The sequence below is a fragment of the Peromyscus maniculatus genome, chromosome 8 (genome assembly GCF_049852395.1).
Source record: "Peromyscus maniculatus bairdii isolate BWxNUB_F1_BW_parent chromosome 8, HU_Pman_BW_mat_3.1, whole genome shotgun sequence".
Classification (NCBI taxonomy): domain Eukaryota; kingdom Metazoa; phylum Chordata; class Mammalia; order Rodentia; family Cricetidae; genus Peromyscus; species Peromyscus maniculatus.
In genome coordinates, this window is record NC_134859.1 from 17,504,489 (window position 1) to 17,523,401 (window position 18,913).

General features: G+C 51.5%; 4 protein-coding genes across 4 annotated transcripts; all 4 read left to right on the forward strand.

Annotated features, from left to right (window-relative positions):
- Window positions 1-302: 302 nt before the first annotated feature.
- Window positions 303-1,979, forward strand: LOC102903712 (hemoglobin subunit zeta). The gene is made up of 3 exons (XM_006978850.2): window positions 303-470; window positions 1,426-1,630; window positions 1,740-1,979. Exons 1-3 carry the CDS (start codon window positions 376-378, stop codon window positions 1,866-1,868), a joined length of 429 nt encoding a protein of 142 aa, XP_006978912.1. The 5' UTR covers window positions 303-375; the 3' UTR covers window positions 1,869-1,979.
- Window positions 1,980-6,353: 4,374 nt separating this feature from the next.
- LOC102928917 (hemoglobin subunit alpha) lies at window positions 6,354-7,232 on the forward strand. The gene is made up of 3 exons (XM_006978846.4): window positions 6,354-6,507; window positions 6,629-6,833; window positions 6,997-7,232. The coding sequence occupies exons 1-3, from the start codon at window positions 6,413-6,415 to the stop codon at window positions 7,123-7,125; spliced, it is 429 nt and encodes a 142-aa protein (XP_006978908.1). The 5' UTR covers window positions 6,354-6,412; the 3' UTR covers window positions 7,126-7,232.
- A 4,750-nt stretch (window positions 7,233-11,982) lies between these two features.
- LOC102902798 (hemoglobin subunit alpha) lies at window positions 11,983-12,864 on the forward strand. The gene is made up of 3 exons (XM_006978847.4): window positions 11,983-12,136; window positions 12,257-12,461; window positions 12,629-12,864. The coding sequence occupies exons 1-3, from the start codon at window positions 12,042-12,044 to the stop codon at window positions 12,755-12,757; spliced, it is 429 nt and encodes a 142-aa protein (XP_006978909.2). The 5' UTR covers window positions 11,983-12,041; the 3' UTR covers window positions 12,758-12,864.
- Window positions 12,865-16,438: 3,574 nt separating this feature from the next.
- Window positions 16,439-17,301, forward strand: Hbq1 (hemoglobin subunit theta 1). The gene is made up of 3 exons (XM_006978848.4): window positions 16,439-16,559; window positions 16,669-16,873; window positions 16,979-17,301. Exons 1-3 carry the CDS (start codon window positions 16,465-16,467, stop codon window positions 17,105-17,107), a joined length of 429 nt encoding a protein of 142 aa, XP_006978910.2. The 5' UTR covers window positions 16,439-16,464; the 3' UTR covers window positions 17,108-17,301.
- The last annotated feature ends 1,612 nt before the right edge of the window (window positions 17,302-18,913 follow it).

Genomic DNA, 18,913 nt, shown 5'->3' on the forward strand with positions numbered 1-18,913 from the left:
ATTTGAGATTCTGAAATGAGTAGGGACAGTGCAGATCTGGACACAAGGAATGACCTCCTGACATGGCTGGGCCCCTATCTCTCCTGGATTCTGTGCAGGACTATGACCAACACCCCACCCACCCCCTTTAGACCCAGGGGAGTGGGCAGGAGCGATAGCGCTTGACCTCCAAGTCCCACCAGGCCCTGATTCCCGTTGTTGCTGTGTCTGATAACAGGCCCCACCCAGCAAGCCCCCTCCCCTCTCCCAGGCAGTGGTCACAGCCAGGCAGGCCCCAACTTTGTGTATATAAGGGGACACAGGGGACAAGCACCGTCAGGCCAGCCCTGAGTGCATTCAGCTCCAGCACAGCCTCCAACACTCACCACCACCACCATGTCTCTGATGAAGAATGAGAGAGCTATCATCATGTCCATGTGGGACAAGATGGCTTCGCAGGCTGAGGCCATCGGCACCGAGACTCTGGAGAGGTAAGTCCAGGCACCGGGGGCTTGAGTAACCAAGTGAGAAGGCAGGGATCAGTAAGAAGGGAATGACAAGGAGAAGTTCGTGGGGAGAAGCCACTGAGAAGGGGCCGTGAGGAGGGGGTGGTGAGGATGGTAAGGACTGAGACGATGAGGTAAACCTGGTGAAGAGTGACTGGCCAGAAGGGACTGTGAGAGCAGGTGCTTGTAAAGAGCGGGTCCAGGCGGGCCGATGAGCTGCTAGAGGAGGTGGACTGGCATTCACAGCCCTCGCCAGAGTCCTCCACAGGGCTCCGCAAGTCTTTGTTGAATGAATAGGAATGAATGGATGAAAGAAAGAAAGAGGGACAGGCAGTGAGCAGATAGAGTGGAGCCTGGTGCAACAGGAAATAGTAACATCAATCTTGGGTTTTTTTAAAAAAAATATTTATTTATTATTTGTGTGGGTGGGTGGGTGTGTAGGCATCAGATTCCCTTGCACCTTAGTTACAGAAGGTTCTAAGTTCTCTTCAAGGGCAGGCAGTGCTCTTGAAGAATACCCACTGAGCCATCTCTCTAGACCGCTTTTTGTTTTGTGTTTTGTATGATTTGATGTACATTTTTTTGCACTTAATTTCAATATTTCATTTTGTGTTCATTGGTGTTTTGCCTGCATGTGTATCTGTGTGAGGGTGCCAGAAACGCTGGAAGTGGAGTTACAGACAGTTGTGAGCTGCCACAAGGGTGCTGGGAACTGAACCTGGGTCCTCTGGAAGAATAGTCAGTCCTCCTAACCGCTGAGCCATCTCTCCAGCTCTTAATTTCATTTCTTTAAATACTGCATAAAATATTGTTTTGTTTTGTTTTTCTGTGTGGTACGTCTTTGTGTACCCCTTAAATTCTGAGCCCAAGGCAAGCGCCAGGGTCCTAGCCCTCCGCCTAACGAACACCCACAAAACTAACGCTTTCTCCCGACCCCCAGGCTCTTCTGTAGCTACCCCCAGACGAAGACCTATTTCCCGCACTTCGACCTGCACCACGGGTCGCAACAGCTGCGTGTCCACGGCTCCAAGATCCTGGCTGCTGTAGGCGACGCGGTTAAGAACATCGACAACCTCGCGAGTGCTCTGACCAAGCTGAGCGAGCTGCATGCCTACATCCTGCGTGTGGACCCGGTCAACTTTAAGGTGGGTTTGTGCGAATGGAGGGGGAGATCAGCAGGGAAGGACACAAAGCAGGAAAGCGGGTGAGGTCTCCGCTGCACTGTGCACTGAATCTCCCTCCCGGCCTCCGCAGCTCCTGTCCCACTGTCTGCTGGTCACCCTGGCCTCCCGCTTCCCGGCCGACTTCACCGCTGAGGTCCACGAAGCCTGGGACAAGTTCATGTCTATCCTGTCTTCCATCCTGACTGAGAAGTACCGCTAAGCGCCAGCGCCACGACCCCCAAGATGGGCTACGACCCTTCTCCTCCCCTTCACTGAACCCTCCCTCGGGTCTTTCTAGTAGCCCCCAATAAATGGTTGAAAATAGAAATAACTGGTCCTCTGTTCTCATTCTCTGAGGGAAAGGGGAATGGGGACGCTATGGGATGCACAGGGGCTTCCAGGAACGCTGTGGATCCTAGTGCCACACACTGCCTGAAGGGCATCCCTGGGGTGATTGGGGGAGGGTCTTGCGCTTAAGAACCCCCAGAGTCACAGCACGCAGGAAGCAGAGCATCCCAGTGCCATCCCACGCCGGTCCTCGGTGAGATGTGCAGCTGGGCTTCTCCTCCTTCCCAAATCGCTTCGCACAGAGTGGTGGTGGGTGTCAGGAGTTCCCCAAAGTCTGACATCACGGCTCCCACCGCCCTAGCAGCTGGGGGGAGGGGGTGACCCTGTCCTTAAAGGAACGGATGATTTCCTGGCTGGATTCTTTCTGGCTCCCTCCTGACAGAGCAGTAACTGGCTTCTTAGGAGTCATTACAGGTTCTGAGAGTTCAAAACGAAGACACCCACTACAGGATTGAGCCGAGCCAGAAGCTCTGTCCGCAGGCCTCACTCCGGGCATGTTTCTGTGGACAGGCGGAGGGCTCTGCGTTGCTACTGAGCTCAGCGGGTCAGGGCGATCTGGGGGGGGGGGGATAGGGGACTCTGATGAAGAGGCGGGGCGCGTGGCCCCCTGAGACCTCCACGACTGTACCAAACTCAGCACCCAGCAGTCAGCAGTGCGGCCACATTGCACCTGACCACCCGCCACCAGGCACGCTTAGAGGCGCAACTGTTTCTCGGGTGGAAGTGGCGGGGTCTCCAGGGCCTCTAGGAAGCAGCCCAGGACCAGCCCACGCAGGTCTTCAGTCAGATCTTAGCCCTCCACCTTACCATGTCAGGGATGGGGCACGGGGCTCACCTGACCTTTCCCGGGGCACTAAACAAAGTGCAAGGGTTAGTGGGAACCACACGGCTGCCCTGCTTGCTGAGGCAGGCTATTCATGCAGTGCCCCAACACCAAGATTTCCCGCAACTAAATAAATGCGGGTCAGAGAGGTGCTGAGCTTCGGACCGCGCATGCTCACAGCTATGTCCTGTGCAGCATCTGGACCACTCATCTGCAGATCTGACTGGCTCTGGTGCTTCAGGTAGACCCTACCAACGTTCCTGTGAGCTTATCCGGCCTACATAAGGGTCCAGAGCACAGCTGGGTGTGTTCAACAGAAGTTACTGTGGCTGAATGGCTGACTCGTCCCTTTTTCTAAAACTGCTAATCCAGTGTTTCAGGGTGGTACTGACTTCCCATCTGCAGGGTGAGTTTACTGTGGACATGCAGGGAGAGGGGGACAAGTTGTGTGGAGCTAACTGAAAAGTACTGCTAAGTCGCTGGCCTCAGTCTGTGTTAACAGAGACTTCAAAATGGTGTATGACATTTTTGGAGAACTAGAAGGGTTACATCCCCGTTGCAGGACAAAGAAGTTCAGTATCCCTCAGATAGTCCCCTGGAATTCGTAAATGTCCATTCAGGCTTGTCCTCCTATGCCACTGAGTGCCACGGGCAGAGAGAGAGCGAGCTTGGATGGGGGCAGGGGAGTGTGTTCTTTTCCAAGTCAAATCTGGCACCAAGGCATGTCATAGCATCCCCAAAGCAGATCTATGTCTTCTCATGCATCCGTTCTCCCTTCACCTCCTCCTTTGCCGGGACTTCAGCAGCCAATCCCTGGACTTCTGCAAACAAAGATGGAACCAAGCCCCTGGGATCAAGTGTATAACCTGAAGCCTGGTAAAGATGGGCAGGTCCAGGCTTCACCTCCGTTCCTTTCCATTCCTGTTCCTTCCTAACATGCTCTCTCTGCAACAATCTTTGACCTGGAACAGGTTGCCCCTTCCTCTGAACCTCATAGCATGGGGAGAGTTGGGGATTGTTGGTGGCCACATTGTGGCAGAGAGATCCCATCGACAAGCTGGTTGAGTCTGTGCATGTATGAGCTGTCAAGCAGACAATCATGAACTCACTAGGTTTTTCAAATTAATTTGAGATCGCGGTGCATGGTGGATACCAGACAGTAGCTCCCCACCCCATCCTGGAGACTTAAACTTTGGGGTTCTTTCCCACATGATGTTTCAACCCTCTCAGGTTGACTGAGGAGCAAAAATCACAGGGCTCCCGTGGTTTGTTGGCAAAGAACAAAAACTGAAGAGAACATGATTCTGAGGCTTTGTACACACTGAATACATTTGGTCTCCAGGATGACACCCCATAGTGTAGGGAACACTAGACCCGATCTGGCGCAGTGCCAGATCTGAAAAGGGATGCCCTATCCATGCCTCCCTGAACTCCTCCAGTAGCTGGTGCTGAGGACCTGTTACCCTGAATTGCCTGAACACTAGCTGAGCAGAGAGAAGAGGGGAAGTTAACACACACCATCCTTTGCTACATGGGCCCATAACAGCTTTAGTCCTTGGGAAAACATGATAGAAGATAGCATATACGATTACATGGCGAGTGAATTGCATCAGTCAGTAAAGCCTTTGCCATGAAGCCTGAGGACCTAAGTAAGATCCCCAAGACTGACATGGTAGAAGGAAAGAATGCATCCCACAAGTTGTTCTCTCACTTCCACACATGTACCATGGCACACACACAATAAACAAAGAAACAAACAAATAAGTCTGGGTCTGGTCCACATAAGGATGGATTGTGCATTCAGCAGCTTCTAGAAACTGTGCAAGAACCACAAGATACCGTGGTTTACGGCATACAGAGCCTGGTCTCTGCCTACACAGTACTGTGAGACTCAAAGCAAGCCCTAACCCCTCCCATCTGCACGTTCCCAGTAAGGTTCTTCCCTAGATGAATGAGCTGAGCCCAGGAACCTGGCTGCATTCACACCCTACCACAGTACACTACCTCATCCATCTCCTGAACACTGTACATAAATGCACAATGCTCCCCAAATCCAGTAGTTGGGACACAGACTCAGAAAGAGCACACCATGGTTCTCTCTGTTGATGATAAGGCCGACATCGGGGCTATCTGGGACAAGGTAGAAAGGCATAAGGCTGACTATTGTTAGGAGACCCTGAAGAGATGAGGAATCTTCTGCCTTCTCCCCTGCTCTGACTCCTGGATTAGATACCAAAAGCCACCCATCAGTCCTGCTTACAGTCCCTAACTAAACTTCCCCTCACCTTTCCCAATCCCCTTCACCCACCACCACCGCTTCTCTTCACAGGCTGTTTAACAGCTTCCTCAGGACCTACTCCCCTGAGGACAACCAAAACCCTGACTCTGTCCAGGTCAGGACCCAAGGCAAGGAGGCAGCTCCTGTGCTGAGCCATGCAGTGGACCAAATGAACAACACCCCTACTACCTTGTAGGCTCTGAGCGGACTACATGTCCACCAGCTGTGTGTGTCCCAGGCCAACTTCAAAGTCAGCAAGCAGGCAGGGCTCAGAGCCTACAAGGTAGTAGGGGTGTTGTTCATTTGGTCCCAAGACTCAGAAAGAAAAAAAAAATCAAAGAAGGAAAAGGAGAAAAAAAGTAGTGAAAGGAAGAAAAGAAAAAGAAAGGAAGGAAGGATGGAGGAGAAAAAAGAGAGAAAGAAGAAATAGACAGCCATTTGGACTTCAGACACTTTTTGTGATTCCAGTTGGGAAGTTAGTCCCTCTGCTCTGTCTCCCTCAAGCCAAGTCACAGAAGTTGGAACTGAGCCCAGGAGCTTCCATTGACCACCGCCTCCTGCTGTTTTATCATACATCTATTTTTGCAGTGCTGGGACTGAATCCAGAACCTTCCTCACACTAGGTAAACATTCTGCCATCCACTTACATCTCCAGCTTCTTTGCTATTGTTTGCTACTATAACAAAGATGAGGTCTCTCTCTGCAGAGGCTGACCTTGGATTCCTGGGCTCACCCTGCCAGTCAACGAAGTTCCCCACCAGTGACACCAAAACCAGCTTTGGTACTTTTCCTTTTCATCCATGGGAGCACTGGGAGCACTGGGCAGCTAAGATGAAGTCAGGGAGGGCTCCTTTGTGGGTCTCTAGCATCTTACCCTTCTTGTTTCCAGAAGAGTGTGGGGCCAGCCAGAGCAGGGAGTGTGTGGGTTAGGAAGGAGAGTGAGAAGCTGGGACCCAGGGCAAGGTGGAGGGAGGAGGGGCACTGCTCAGGCTGGTCTGAGCGACTTCCTTCTCTGCCCAAGTCACTGGGACCCTTACTTCCTCCCAAACACCATCACTGGAGACAAATGAAGGGGCAAGAAGCACCCCAGAGGGGATGAGGATTCCCTCCTCCCCACCCCACCGTCCCCGGTGGAGGCCGATCGCCGCCTCCAAGAACCCGAGCGCCCCCTGCCGGCCTTGCTCTGCAGCGCACCGCCCTAGCCAGCCAATGAGGGCCGACCCGAGGGCGTGGCCCAGGCGCCGCACGTATTTAAGTGCAACTTGCTGCAGATCCAACACACTTCTGATTCTCACAGACTCAGGAAGGAATCATCATGGTGCTCTCTGCGGACGACAAGGCCAACATCAAGGCTGCCTGGGGCAAGATTGGCGGCCATGGTGCTGAATATGGCGCGGAGGCTCTAGAGAGGTGAGACCGGGGCCTCTGCTCTGTAAGGACCACGGGATCCAAAGCAGATCTGGTGCTCAGAGGGCAGGCAGCCCCTTACCTGTGCTGTCCTGTGATCTCAACTCCCACCTTCTTCCCACAGGATGTTCTGCAGCTTCCCCACCACCAAGACCTACTTCCCTCACTTTGATGTGAGCCACGGCTCTGCCCAGGTCAAGGGCCACGGCGCGAAGGTCGCCGGCGCCCTGGCCACCGCAGCTAGCCACCTCGATGACCTGCCTGCTGCCCTGTCTGCTCTGAGCGACCTGCACGCTCACAAGCTGCGTGTGGACCCTGTCAACTTCAAGGTGTGTGCTGGGGCCTGACAGCGGCGGGGACAGGGGAGCAAGATCTGGGACCCGCAGGGAGGGCGTGGGGGTCCCTCATGCCCAGGGCAGGGAACCCATGGGGAAAGGGAGCCCAGGCAGCTAGGCGTCTACTGCCACGCACTCACCCTTCCTATCTCCACAGCTCCTGAGCCACTGCCTGCTGGTGACCCTGGCCGCCCACCACCCTGCCGATTTCACCCCCGCGGTGCACGCTTCTCTGGACAAATTCCTTGCCTCTGTGAGCACCGTGCTGACCTCCAAGTACCGTTAAGCTGGAGCCTCAGGGCTGCCTCCCGCCAGGCTTGCCTTCTGGCCAGGCCCTCCCCCTCCCTCGCACCTGTACCTCTTGGTCTTTGAATAAAGCCTAAGTAGGAAGAAGCCTGTGTCCCTGGCTTGTCTGCGTGTGCAAAGGTGCTGGGGCTGGGGTGGGGAGCCACCCGGACCTAAGCAGTGGTTCTCAACCTTCCATGCTGTGACCCTCTAATACAGTTCCTCCTGTTGTGGTGACAAGAAATTATTTTGTTGCTACTTCATCAATGTAATTTTGCTACTGCTGTGATTTCTAATGTAACTATCTGGTATGCAGGGTATCTGCTATATGGTGCCCAAAGAGGTCACAATGCATAGCAGCACCTCTAGGTGTCTAGGGGGACACATCCCTAGCCTGGGACTTAGGTCCCCTGTGCTGAGGCAGAAGGCCAGACAAGAGCAGGAGCAAAGAGAAGGGGAAGTAGAGGGAGGAGAAGAGGGGCCAAGCCGAGTCTGCCCAGGGTTTGTGGACAGCCTCTTATCCTGGCCTCAGTACCTGGCCGGGTTCACTCCTACCCTGGGCTTCCCACCAGGTTCAACATGAATTTGCTGGAATACAGTTTCCTTCTCTCCTGCTACCTTTACACACACACACACACACACACACACACACACACACACACACATACACACACACACACAAGCACACAACCAGAATTTCCAGGGCTCCCCAACAGATGTCTGTTGCAGTCCTCCTTTTTTCAGAGTGACACTGACTCCTCTTTCACCCAGAAGCATGGGTGAAACTGGGGGCGAACGGTGCAACTGCAGACACCAAGTCCCCCTGCGCAGGCGCCACACCTCGTGCCACTCTTTGGACGCTAATGTCCAAGGGCCATCAAGAGCTGAGGACTCACTCAGTCTTTGGGGTAGCCTTGGCACTCATTTACCTATCCTGCACTGATGCCCCTCTCTAGGGTAAAGACAAGAGGCATAACTGAATTCCTACACACACACACACACACACACACACACACACACACACACACACACACACACACGTCTTCTCCCTGCAGAGCATGCTGAGTCTGGGGCAGCAGAGGGCTTGGCTCATCCACCCCAAGCCTCCCCTGACAGCTCTGTCTTCCTTCCTCTCGGGCAGTGATGTCCCTAATTCGCCTTGTATTTTAGTGTGGGCTCTACTAGAAAACAGTTCAAAATGGAGAGCGATCACAGGAGCGTGTGGGTAGGCAACAGGGGGCATACATCCAAAAATGTCTGCTGCCCCTTTCTATCTTTCTACCTTTCTGTCTGTCTGTCTTCCTTTATTTTTTCTCTTCCTCTTCTTTCTCTCTCTCTCTCTCTTTCTTCCTTCCTTCCTTCCTTTTTGTTCACATAGGTCTTCATGTAGCCTAGGCTGGGCACCAACAATTTATGTAGCCCAGGATGACCCTGAGCTCCTGATCCTCTTGCTTCTAACTCCTGAGTGCTAAGATTTCAGATGTGTCTCCATGCCCAGTTAGCTCAGTGCTTGGGAATTGAACTCAGGGCTGGATATGTGCATACATACATACACACATATTGTATACATATACACATACATGTGCACATATATGCATGTGTACATATGCACATATTAAATGACAAACATTCTACCAGCTGAACTACATTTGCCCCTCACAATAGACTATTCTTCAGCCATTGACACAAAAAAAGTAAATTTCTTATACTATGTGACTGATCCTTTAAAAACAGTGTTGAATGGAAGAAGCCAATACAGCAAAGACCACACAGTGCACGATTTCATGTTTGTAAAATATCAAAAAGGAGCAAATCTATAGTGACAGTAAGCACCCTCCAGGGTGGCAGGGGCTTTGGCAGAGGGTTGGATAGTTATGGCTAGTGGACGGGAGGCTCTATTTAGGTGAGGAAAAATTTCTGTAAGTGGGTACTGTGATAACATTGTGAATGGACAAAATGTAACTGATTTGTACACATCAAAGATAGCTAAAATACTCAGGGCTTTGTGGCATATGTCTGTAATCCCAGAACTTGGGTGGTAAAGCATATTCACAACAAACACACACACACACACACACACACACACACACAGAGAGAGAGAGAGAGAGAGAGAGAGAGACAGAGACAGAGACAGAGAGACAGAGAGAGAAAGAAAATCTTTAGTGTAGTATGCTACATAGCACCAAGGGAGTGCATCCCTGCTTCTTGCGATCATCATTGAGATACATCATTGAGAGGGTGATGAACCCGGAGAAACTGGAGCCGGAGTTACAGGTGGTGCCCCACCTCACAGGGCTGCTGGGAACCACACTCAGGTCCTCTGGAAGGGCAGCAAGCTCTCTTCACTGCTGAGCTGTCTCTGCAGCCACCTCATTTTTACTTGTATGCAGGAAAACACATAAGATAAAAGCTAAAGTCCACCCAAGCTTCCACACCCTCGTGTGTTATCAATGGCAGAGAGTCTCTGTCATATCTCTCCACCCAGAGAGGGCTGAAGTAAAGTTTGGGACTGAGCCCAAAGTCCTCAGTAAGTCTAAACAAAGACACATCTGGATGGAAAGAGGGATAGAGGAAGGGAGGAGGAGAGAAGGGAGGAAGGAGTGTGGAGGAGGGGAGAAAGAACAGGAGGAGGGAGAGGAGAGGGCAGGAGGGGAGGGGAAGGAGAGCTGAGGAGAGCAGGGAGGGGAGAGGAGAAGAGAGAAGGGAAGAGAAGAGGAGAGGAGGGGAGGGGAGAGGAGAGGAGAGGAGAGGAGAGGGCAGGAGGGGAGGGGAAGGAGAGTTGAGGAGAGCAGGGAAGGGAGAGAAGAGAGAAGGGAAAAGAAGAGGAAAGGAGGTGAGGGAAGAGGAGAGGAGAGGAGAGGAGAGGAGAGGAGAGGAGAGGAGAGGAGAGGAGAGGAATTTCGCTGCTTTTGTGCTCCCTAAGACTGAGACTTACCCTTTAAGGGTCTCAGGGAGGAGAGACTGAAACAGAAGAGGTAGAGAGCCCTGGGCTCTGGCCATGGTATGTCTCTAACTCCCCAGCATCTTATCTGTCTTGTCCTCAGAGCCAGGATGAAGCTGAGGCTGGAACTGGGGCAGAAGTAAGAGGTGAAGGGTAGGAAAGAGAGGAAGCATGCTGCTGGGCAGTTCTGCAAAAGGATGATGTCTGTGCCCCAGGTAGTGGGACCCTCAAGTCTTACTAGATAGATGCCTGTCTCAGGGGAGGGGAGCAGGAAAGAGGAGGAAGCACCTGAATCTAAGGTTGGGGTCAGAACAGCTCCACCCACAAGCTTTTTGCTGCTGTGAGTACAGAGCTGACCTCCAAATGCTGTAACCCCAGACTTCAGCACAGCCATCATCCTCTGAGTCCATGACCAGGCCCTCCTTCCTGTCTTATACTGGAACCTCTTGGTCTGAATAAAATCTGTGTACATCTCAGTTGTCTGTGTCCCTGACATGTCAACAGAGAGCATGGTCCTACTGTCTTGTGCCAGAGCTCTTTCTGCAGCTGCAGTAGAGGAGGCCAGCAAGAGTAAAAGGTGCAGAGATGTCTCTGATCAAGGCCTCTGGGGAGGACTGGCCTTCGAGAAGTCATCTCAGGAGGTGGAGAAGGAAAGTCCTAAGAATATATGCCACTTCTTTTGAAATATCACTTGACCCATACCAGCTAAGCACAAAACAAACATCACAGCAGAACAACTGTTCACACACACACACACACGCATGCACACGCATCACACACACACACGTGGGAAAAAACAGAGGGAGGGATGAAGGGGGAAGAGAGAAAATCAGAATGAATGAGAGAAAAGAGAGAAAGAAGACTTGGACAGCCATTTGGACTTCAGTCACTTTTTGTGATTCCAGTTGGGAAGTTAGTCCCTCTGCTCTGTCTCCCTCAAGCCAAGTCACAGAAGTTGGAACTGAGCCCAGGAGCTTCCATTGACCACCGCCTCCTGCTGTTTTATCATACATCTATTTTTGCAGTGCTGGGACTGAATCCAGAACCTTCCTCACACTAGGTAAACATTCTGCCATCCACTTACATCTCCAGCTTCTTTGCTATTGTTTGCTACTATAACAAAGATGAGGTCTCTCTCTGCAGAGACTGACCTTGGATTCCTGGGCTCAGCCTGCCAGTCAACAAAGTTCCCCACCAGTGACACCAAAACCAGCTCTTGGTACTTTTCCTTTTCATCCATGGGAGCACTGGGAGCACTGGGCAGCTAAGATGAAGTCAGGGAGTCTGCTGGCCCGACCCTGCAGTTCCCTGCTCTTAGGAGGCTGAGCCAGGAGGTTCACTTGAGCCAAAGGATTCCAGGCCAGCCTGGACAACCCAGCAAAACCTGTCCACACAAAAGGAGGAAAGGGAGAGCTAGGGGGAAGGAAAGAAAAGAAAGAGGATCCAGGAGAGCAGAGATTAGACACAGGGAAGAGAGAGGGGAGAGGGGAGAGAAGACAGGGAGAGGGCTCCTCTGTGGGTCCCTAGCATCTTACCCTTCTTGTTTCCAGAAGAGTGTGGGGCCAGCCAGAGCAGGGAGTGTGTGTGTTAGGAAGGAGAGTGAGAAGCTGGGACCCAGGGCAAGGTGGAGGGGGAGGGGCACTGCTCAGGCTGGTCTGAGCGACTTCCTTCTCTGCCCAAGGCACTGGGACCCTTACTTCCTCCCAAACACCATCACTGGAGACAAATGAAGGGGCAAGAAGCACCCCAGAGGGTGATGAGGATTCCCTCCTCCCCACCCCACCGTCCCCGGTGGAGGCCGATCGCCGCCTCCAAGAACCCGAGCGCCCCCTGCCGGCCTTGCTCTGCAGCGCACCGCCCTAGCCAGCCAATGAGGGCCGACCCGAGGGCGTGGCCCAGGCGCCGCACGTATTTAAGTGCAACTTGCTGCAGATCCAACACACTTCTGATTCTCACAGACTCAGGAAGGAATCATCATGGTGCTCTCTGCGGACGACAAGGCCAACATCAAGGCTGCCTGGGGCAAGATTGGCGGCCATGGTGCTGAATATGGCGCGGAGGCTCTAGAGAGGTGAGACCGGGGCCTCTGCTCTGTAAGGACCACGGGATCCAAAGCAGATCTGGTGCTCAGAGGGCAGGCAGCCCCTACCTGTGCTGTCCTGTGATCTCAACTCCCACCTTCTTCCCACAGGATGTTCTGCAGCTTCCCCACCACCAAGACCTACTTCCCTCACTTTGATGTGAGCCACGGCTCTGCCCAGGTCAAGGGCCACGGCGCGAAGGTCGCCGACGCCCTGGCCACCGCCGCTGGCCACCTCGATGACCTGCCCGCTGCCCTGTCTGCTCTGAGCGACCTGCACGCTCACAAGCTACGTGTGGACCCTGTCAACTTCAAGGTGTGTGCTGGGGCCTGACGGCGTCGGGGACAGGGGAGCAGGATCTGGGACCCGCAGGGAGGGCGTGGAGCCCCACTTGCCCAGGGCAGGGAACCCAGTGATTCCAGAAAGGGAGCCCAGGCAGCTAGGCGTCTACTGCCACGCACTCACCCTTCCTGTCTCCACAGCTCCTGAGCCACTGCCTGCTGGTGACCCTGGCCGCCCACCTCCCCTCCGATTTCACCCCCGCGGTGCACGCCTCTCTGGACAAATTCCTTGCCTCTGTGAGCACCGTGCTGACCTCCAAATACCGTTAAGCTGGAGCCTCAGGGCTGCCTCCCGCCAGGCTTGCCTTCTGGCCAGGCCCTCCCCCTCCCTCGCACCTGTACCTCTTGGTCTTTGAATAAAGCCTAAGTAGGAAGAAGCCTGTGTCCCTGGCTTGTCTGCGTGTGCAAAAGTGCTGGGGCTGGGGTGGGGAGCCACCAGGACCTAAGCAGTGGTTCTCAACCTTCCATGCTGTGACCCTCTAATACAGTTCCTCACGTTGTGGTGACAAGAAATTATGTAATTTTGCTACTGCTGTGATTTCTAATGTAACTATCTGGTATGCAGGGTATCTGGATATGGTGCCCAAAGAGGTCACAATGCATAGCAGCGCCTCTAGGTCCCCTGGAGTCTAGGGGGACACATCCCTAGCCTGGGACTTAGGTCTCCCAAGGAGCAAAGAGAAGGGGAAACAGAGGGAGGAGAAGAGGGGCCAAGCAGAGTCGTCCGTCCAGGGTTTGTGGACAGCCTCTTGTCCTGACCTCAGTACTTGGCTGGGTTCACTCCTACCCTGGGCTTCCCACCAGGTTCAACATGAATTTGCTGAAATACAGTTTCCTTCTCTCCTGCTACCTTTCAACACACACACACACACACACACACACACACACACACAGCTTTGTGGTCGCTATGCTACACGAGTGTGTGGGTTCACACGGATCCGTGGAATGAAGACACAGAGGCATCTTAAGAATGAATTTAGCCTATCATGGCTGCAGGGGGGTCCAGCCTCGAAGGACTGAAGGATTAACCCTTTGCCTAGGACATATTTATTTACTCCATTTTACAGTTTAGATAGTTAATCTCTGTACCTTTAAAGCAACCCAAAAAGAGCTCCCAGAGACCAAATGCCAGGTGCAAATTACTTGATTTCTCAGGTACCACGGTTTTCTGGGTTTCCTGGACCAAGTTTTGCATAGGCCTTTGATCCTTGGGGGACTCTCTGATCCTTGACTCTCAAACAAGATTCACATAGGGTGATAAGAGAAACAAAAGGTGTGGCTAAACAAAGGAAGGGTTAGGGCTAGGTGCTGCTCTCTGGAGCCAAGGCAGGAGCTCAGCAGGAATGCCACTACACACACACACACACACACACACACACACACACACACACACACACGCCTTCTCCCTGCAGAGCATGCTGAGTCTAAGGCAGCAGAGGGCTTGGCTCATCCATCCCAAGCCTCCCCTGACAGCTCTGTCTTCCTTCCTCTCGGGCAGTGATGTCCCTAATTCGCCTTGTGCTTTAGTGTGGGCTCTACTAGAAAACAGTTCAAAATGGAGAGAGATCACAGGAGCGTGTGGGTAGGCAACAGGGGGCATACATCCAAAAATGTCTGCTGTCCCTTTCTATCTTTCTACCTTTCTGTCTGTCTGTCTGTCTGTCTGTCTTCCTTTATTTTTTCTCTTCCTTTTCTTTGCCTTTCTTTCTTTTCTTTGCCTTTCTTCCTTTCTTTCTTTCTTCCTTTCTTTTCTTTCACATAGGTCTTCATGTAGCCTAGGCTGGGCACCAACAATTTATGTAGCCCAGGATGACCCTGAGCTCCTGATCCTCTTGCTTCTAACTCCTGAGTGCTAAGATTTCAGATGTGTCTCCATGCCCAGTTAGCTCAGTGCTTGGGAATTGAACTCAGGGCTGGATATGTGCATACATACATACACACATATTGTATACATATACACATACATGTGCACATATATGCATGTGTACATATGCACATATTAAATGACAAACATTCTACCAGCTGAACTACATTTGCCCCTCACAATAGACTATTCTTCAGCCATTGACACAAAAAAAGTAAATTTCTTATACTATGTGACTGATCCTTAAAAAAAAGTGTTGAATGGAAGAAGCCAATACAGCAAAGACCACACAGTGCACGATTTCATGTTTGTAAAATATCAAAAAGGAGCAAATCTATAGTGACAGTAAGCACCCTCCAGGGTGGCAGGGGCTTTGGCAGAGGGTTGGATAGTTATGGCTAGTGGACGGGAGGCTCTATTTAGGTGAGGAAAAATTTCTGTAAGTGGGTACTGTGATAACATTGTGAATGGACAAAATGTAACTGATTTGTACACATCAAAGATAGCTAAAATACTCAGGGCTTTGTGGTATATGTCTGTAATCCCAGAACTTGGGTGGTAAAGCATATTCACAACAAACACACACACACACACACACACACACACACACACAGAGAGAGAGAGAGAGACAGAGACAGAGAGAGACAGAGAGAGACAGAGAGACAGAGACAGAGACAGAGACAGAGAGACAGAGAGAGAAAGAAAATCTTTAGTGTAGTATGCTACATAGCACCAAGGGAGTGCATCCCTGCTTCTTGCTATCATCATTGAGATACATTGTAGGCATCCATAAGGTTACTCTCCCCAAAGAAACTTGTCCTTGGATCCAAGTATATAGTATTTCTCATCCACTTAATTATCATAATTCCAAGAATATATATATTTTTTTGTTTTGTTTTGTTTTTTTCAAGGCAGAGTTTCTCTTTTTAGTTTTGGTGCCTGTCCTGGATCTCACTCTGTAGACAAGGCCTGCCTCTGCCTCCCGAGTCCTGGGATTAAAAGTGTGTGCCACCACTGCCCGGCAAAGAATATATTTTTTAAGCAGATATGGAATTTATTAAAGGAGATTTTGTGTGCATGAGGATTTGGGGGGAGGGTAGAGTCAGGGTCTCATTGTGTAGCTCTGGCTGGCCTGGAATTCCCTATGTAGACCCGAATGGTCTTGAACTCACAGAGATCCCTTTGCCTCTGAGTCCTGGGTGCTGGGATTAACCTGTGTCTCTGCCACCACACCCAGTTTAAAAGGGATTTTTAATGTAGATTTAAATTTCTTTAATTTTATCTTATAGTATGGGTGTTTTGACTTCATGAGTGTCTGTGTACCACTTGTATGACTGTGGAGGAAAAGGACTGGATCCACTGGACCTGGATTTACCAATATTGTGAGCTGCCTTGTGTGTCCTGGGAATCAAACCCAGGTCCTCTAGAAAAACAGCCAGTGCTCTTAATTGTTAGGCCATCTCTCCAGCTCCTTTAAATGTAAATTGAACTATGTGGGATTTAATGAAAAGAGACATGATCCAGGAAAAAATAAGACAGAACCAAATATGGTTATGTGCTCCTGCAGGGCAAACCAAGAAGAAGCAATCCTTTTCTTTTTTTTTTTTTTTTTTTTTTTTTTTTTTTTTTTTTTGGTTTTTTCGAGACAGGGTTTCTCTGTGTAGCTTTGCGCCTTTCCTGGAGCTCACTTGGTAGCCCAGGCTGGCCTCGAACTCACAGAGATCCGCCTGGCTCTGCCTCCCGAGTGCTGGGATTAAAGGCGTGCGCCACCAACGCCCGGCAGCAATCCTTTTCAATAGTGAGTGAGAAAAAAACGCCTATGAAATATCCTAAAGACTAAGAGTGCAGGATAAATCGGCGTGCCAAAATGCACACTAAAACCCATTGTAATACGGTTAGTACTACATATTAGATACCATTGTCCATACACTAAACACTAAAAACTTGAGGCTTTCGGGGTCAGAGAGACAAAGGGTTGAAGCCCAAATTGAACATGAATTTGTGAACACCCAGGCGACCTGGAACGCTGCAGCGCCCCCTGGCGGCACCCTGGGTTTCCGAGCATCTTTGCACACAGCCGGGAAGTAGAGCGCAAAGCCACAGCACAGAGAAGATGGCTCTGTCCCAGAGCGACCGTGCGCTGGTTCTCGCGCTATGGAAGAAGATGAGCAGCAACGTTGGAATCTACGCGACCGAGGCCTTGGAGAGGTATGGACCCAGTCTGGCGCCCTCGGGCTCACCTTCCAATGGACGGCGAGGCGAAGGCGGGCTCTCTATACCTCCCGTTTCGGATGCACCCAACTCAGTCTTCCCACAGGACCTTCGTGGCTTTCCCCTCCACCAAAACCTACTTCCCGCACATGGACCTGAGTCCCGGCTCTAGCCAGGTTAAAGCCCATGGCCAAAAGGTGGCCGATGCGCTGACTCTCGCTGCCCACCACCTGGACGACCTGCCTGGTTCTCTGTCAGCTCTCAGCGATCTGCATGCTCACAAGCTCCGTGTGGAACCCGCTAACTTTCAGGTGAGCTGCATTTGTGGTTGCTGCTGACGCGGGTCCCTTCAGGTTGGGTGTCTGTTGGGGAGAGATGATAAATGTAAGGCGGGGCGGTTCTCTCTCTTCCCTCAGTTCTTCAACCACTGTCTGCTGGTGACTCTTGCCCGGCATTATCCTGGAGACTTCAGCCCAAAGATGCACGCCTCTCTGGACAAGTTTCTGGGCCTTGTGACTTCGGCACTGGTCTCCAAATATCGCTGAGGATGTATCCTAGTATCCCAAAGCAAGGTTCCGAGAGGCGGGAATTGCGGCTGAGCTGGAGTCACAGAACTCCTATGAGAGTTCCTTTATTTTGTTTTGGTCTAGTTTTTTGTTTTGAGATGGGTTTCTTTGTCTTATGTAACCCAGGCTGGGCTCTCAAATCCAAAATATAGACTGCGTTGGTCTTGAACTTACTGGGCCTTCTGTTTCCACCCCCATCTCCAACCCACCTCCCATCCTCCATGCCCACCTACCATTACATGGATTACAAGGCTTACATGGCTCACACCTGGCTCCACAGAGACTCTTTTTATTTTAATTCAACCCTTTGCTTTCTATGTTGGAGGTGAGAAGGGAGGCCTCCTGCATGCCAAAGTTCTCTGGGCTGTAGAAAGTGTAGCTGGCAGGGCAAGTCTGGGCAGGGAGTGAATAAATTCAGTCTTTAGATTAGAACAGGACGAAAGGTTCTGTAGAATACAATGCAAAGGGCAAAGAGCTGGGTGGTAACGAGAGCACCACCTGCAGCTGGAGGACCTATCCTAGGACCTCCACATGTCCCCAGACACCAGAGGAGCCTCAGGCCATCTCCACTGTGGACACCAGAGGAGCCTCAGGCCATCTCCACTGTGGACGTCTAGGGCACAGAGCTACAAATCCATGCCTTTTGCCTTGGCCACATCCGTTGCTGTGGAATGGTAGCTTTTGTCTCTCAGAAGGGTGACAGGTACAAAGGTCACAGGTCAGCATAAGTGACAATGCTCAAAACAACCTCTTCCCAGCCATCACCCTCCCTTCCGTGTTTCTCCAGACTCTGCTCAGAGCCTGGTCCAATTACAAGGCAGTCACCTGCCTGGAGCCATGCATGGGGTGCACAGCTGAATGAGGATGCCAGTGGGTGTCCAGGACACACTGGGTACTGTCCCAGAGAAATTCACAGTCATTGAACTTCTACCTGCCCAGACCAGCCATGCCCACGGTATGTGAGTATGTATTCTGGGGATTTCAAGCATCAGTGAGGCTGTGCCTAAAGCAGTCTATGCAAGACTCAATTTCTTTAATGAGATGATTCCAGCACTAAAGCCTGTCATGTAGAAAAGTGACAGGGGACCACCAGCCCTGCCTTCACTGGTCTTAAGAGAGGAGGACAGTCAATTCTTCGGGCTACCTAAGATCAATCATGTTTATGGCTGAAACCTGATTTTAACCTACCACCCATTGGCTACATCTTAGGCTAAGGAACGTTTCTGAACATCCGTTAGACAGTCTTGCAGTTCTTCTCTGATATAAGTCAAACTGTGTGCTGTATGAACAAATAGAAGAAACTGTGAATTCATCTCCCAAGGCACATGCACGACCCACACTTTCTATGACATGGGGTAAACACTGGCAGAGTGGGACTACATAGAGAAAAACCCACCAGAGACGTGTTATGGTTAGTCACACATGGGGCCGACTGGGCTAGGTGCACTCAGGTGGCTGATAAAGCCTTGTTTCTAGAGTGGCTGGGAAGGTCCAAAAAATGAACTAGCATCCAGAGAGACACTTCCTCTGCACAATACTGGAGATCACCCATCCTCCAGGGACCTGGAAGGAAGAAAAGGGTTTTCTTTTCCTAACCTGGACATCCATGTCCTTGTGTCATGGCCTCTGGGCACACTGACTGGGGAGCAGTATGAAGATCATTGGCCCCCCTGGACCATGGTCCTTTAGGTTCACATGGGACTGACTGACACTGGCACAAGGTTCCTGGCCTCCCAGGTTGCAGGTGGCAAATCCTAGGACTTTCCATGCTGTAAAGAAACAGGA

Coding starts and splice junctions, on each gene's coding strand:
- LOC102928917 (XM_006978846.4), top strand. CDS start 6,413: ATGGTGCTCTCTGCGGACGACAAGGCCAACATCAAGGCTGCCTGGGGC. Junction 6,508..6,628: donor GGCGCGGAGGCTCTAGAGAG/GTGAGACCGGGG, acceptor TTCTTCCCACAG/GATGTTCTGCAGCTTCCCCA. Junction 6,834..6,996: donor TGGACCCTGTCAACTTCAAG/GTGTGTGCTGGG, acceptor CTATCTCCACAG/CTCCTGAGCCACTGCCTGCT.
- Hbq1 (XM_006978848.4), top strand. CDS start 16,465: ATGGCTCTGTCCCAGAGCGACCGTGCGCTGGTTCTCGCGCTATGGAAG. Junction 16,560..16,668: donor GCGACCGAGGCCTTGGAGAG/GTATGGACCCAG, acceptor GTCTTCCCACAG/GACCTTCGTGGCTTTCCCCT. Junction 16,874..16,978: donor TGGAACCCGCTAACTTTCAG/GTGAGCTGCATT, acceptor CTCTTCCCTCAG/TTCTTCAACCACTGTCTGCT.
- LOC102903712 (XM_006978850.2), top strand. CDS start 376: ATGTCTCTGATGAAGAATGAGAGAGCTATCATCATGTCCATGTGGGAC. Junction 471..1,425: donor GGCACCGAGACTCTGGAGAG/GTAAGTCCAGGC, acceptor CCCGACCCCCAG/GCTCTTCTGTAGCTACCCCC. Junction 1,631..1,739: donor TGGACCCGGTCAACTTTAAG/GTGGGTTTGTGC, acceptor CGGCCTCCGCAG/CTCCTGTCCCACTGTCTGCT.
- LOC102902798 (XM_006978847.4), top strand. CDS start 12,042: ATGGTGCTCTCTGCGGACGACAAGGCCAACATCAAGGCTGCCTGGGGC. Junction 12,137..12,256: donor GGCGCGGAGGCTCTAGAGAG/GTGAGACCGGGG, acceptor TTCTTCCCACAG/GATGTTCTGCAGCTTCCCCA. Junction 12,462..12,628: donor TGGACCCTGTCAACTTCAAG/GTGTGTGCTGGG, acceptor CTGTCTCCACAG/CTCCTGAGCCACTGCCTGCT.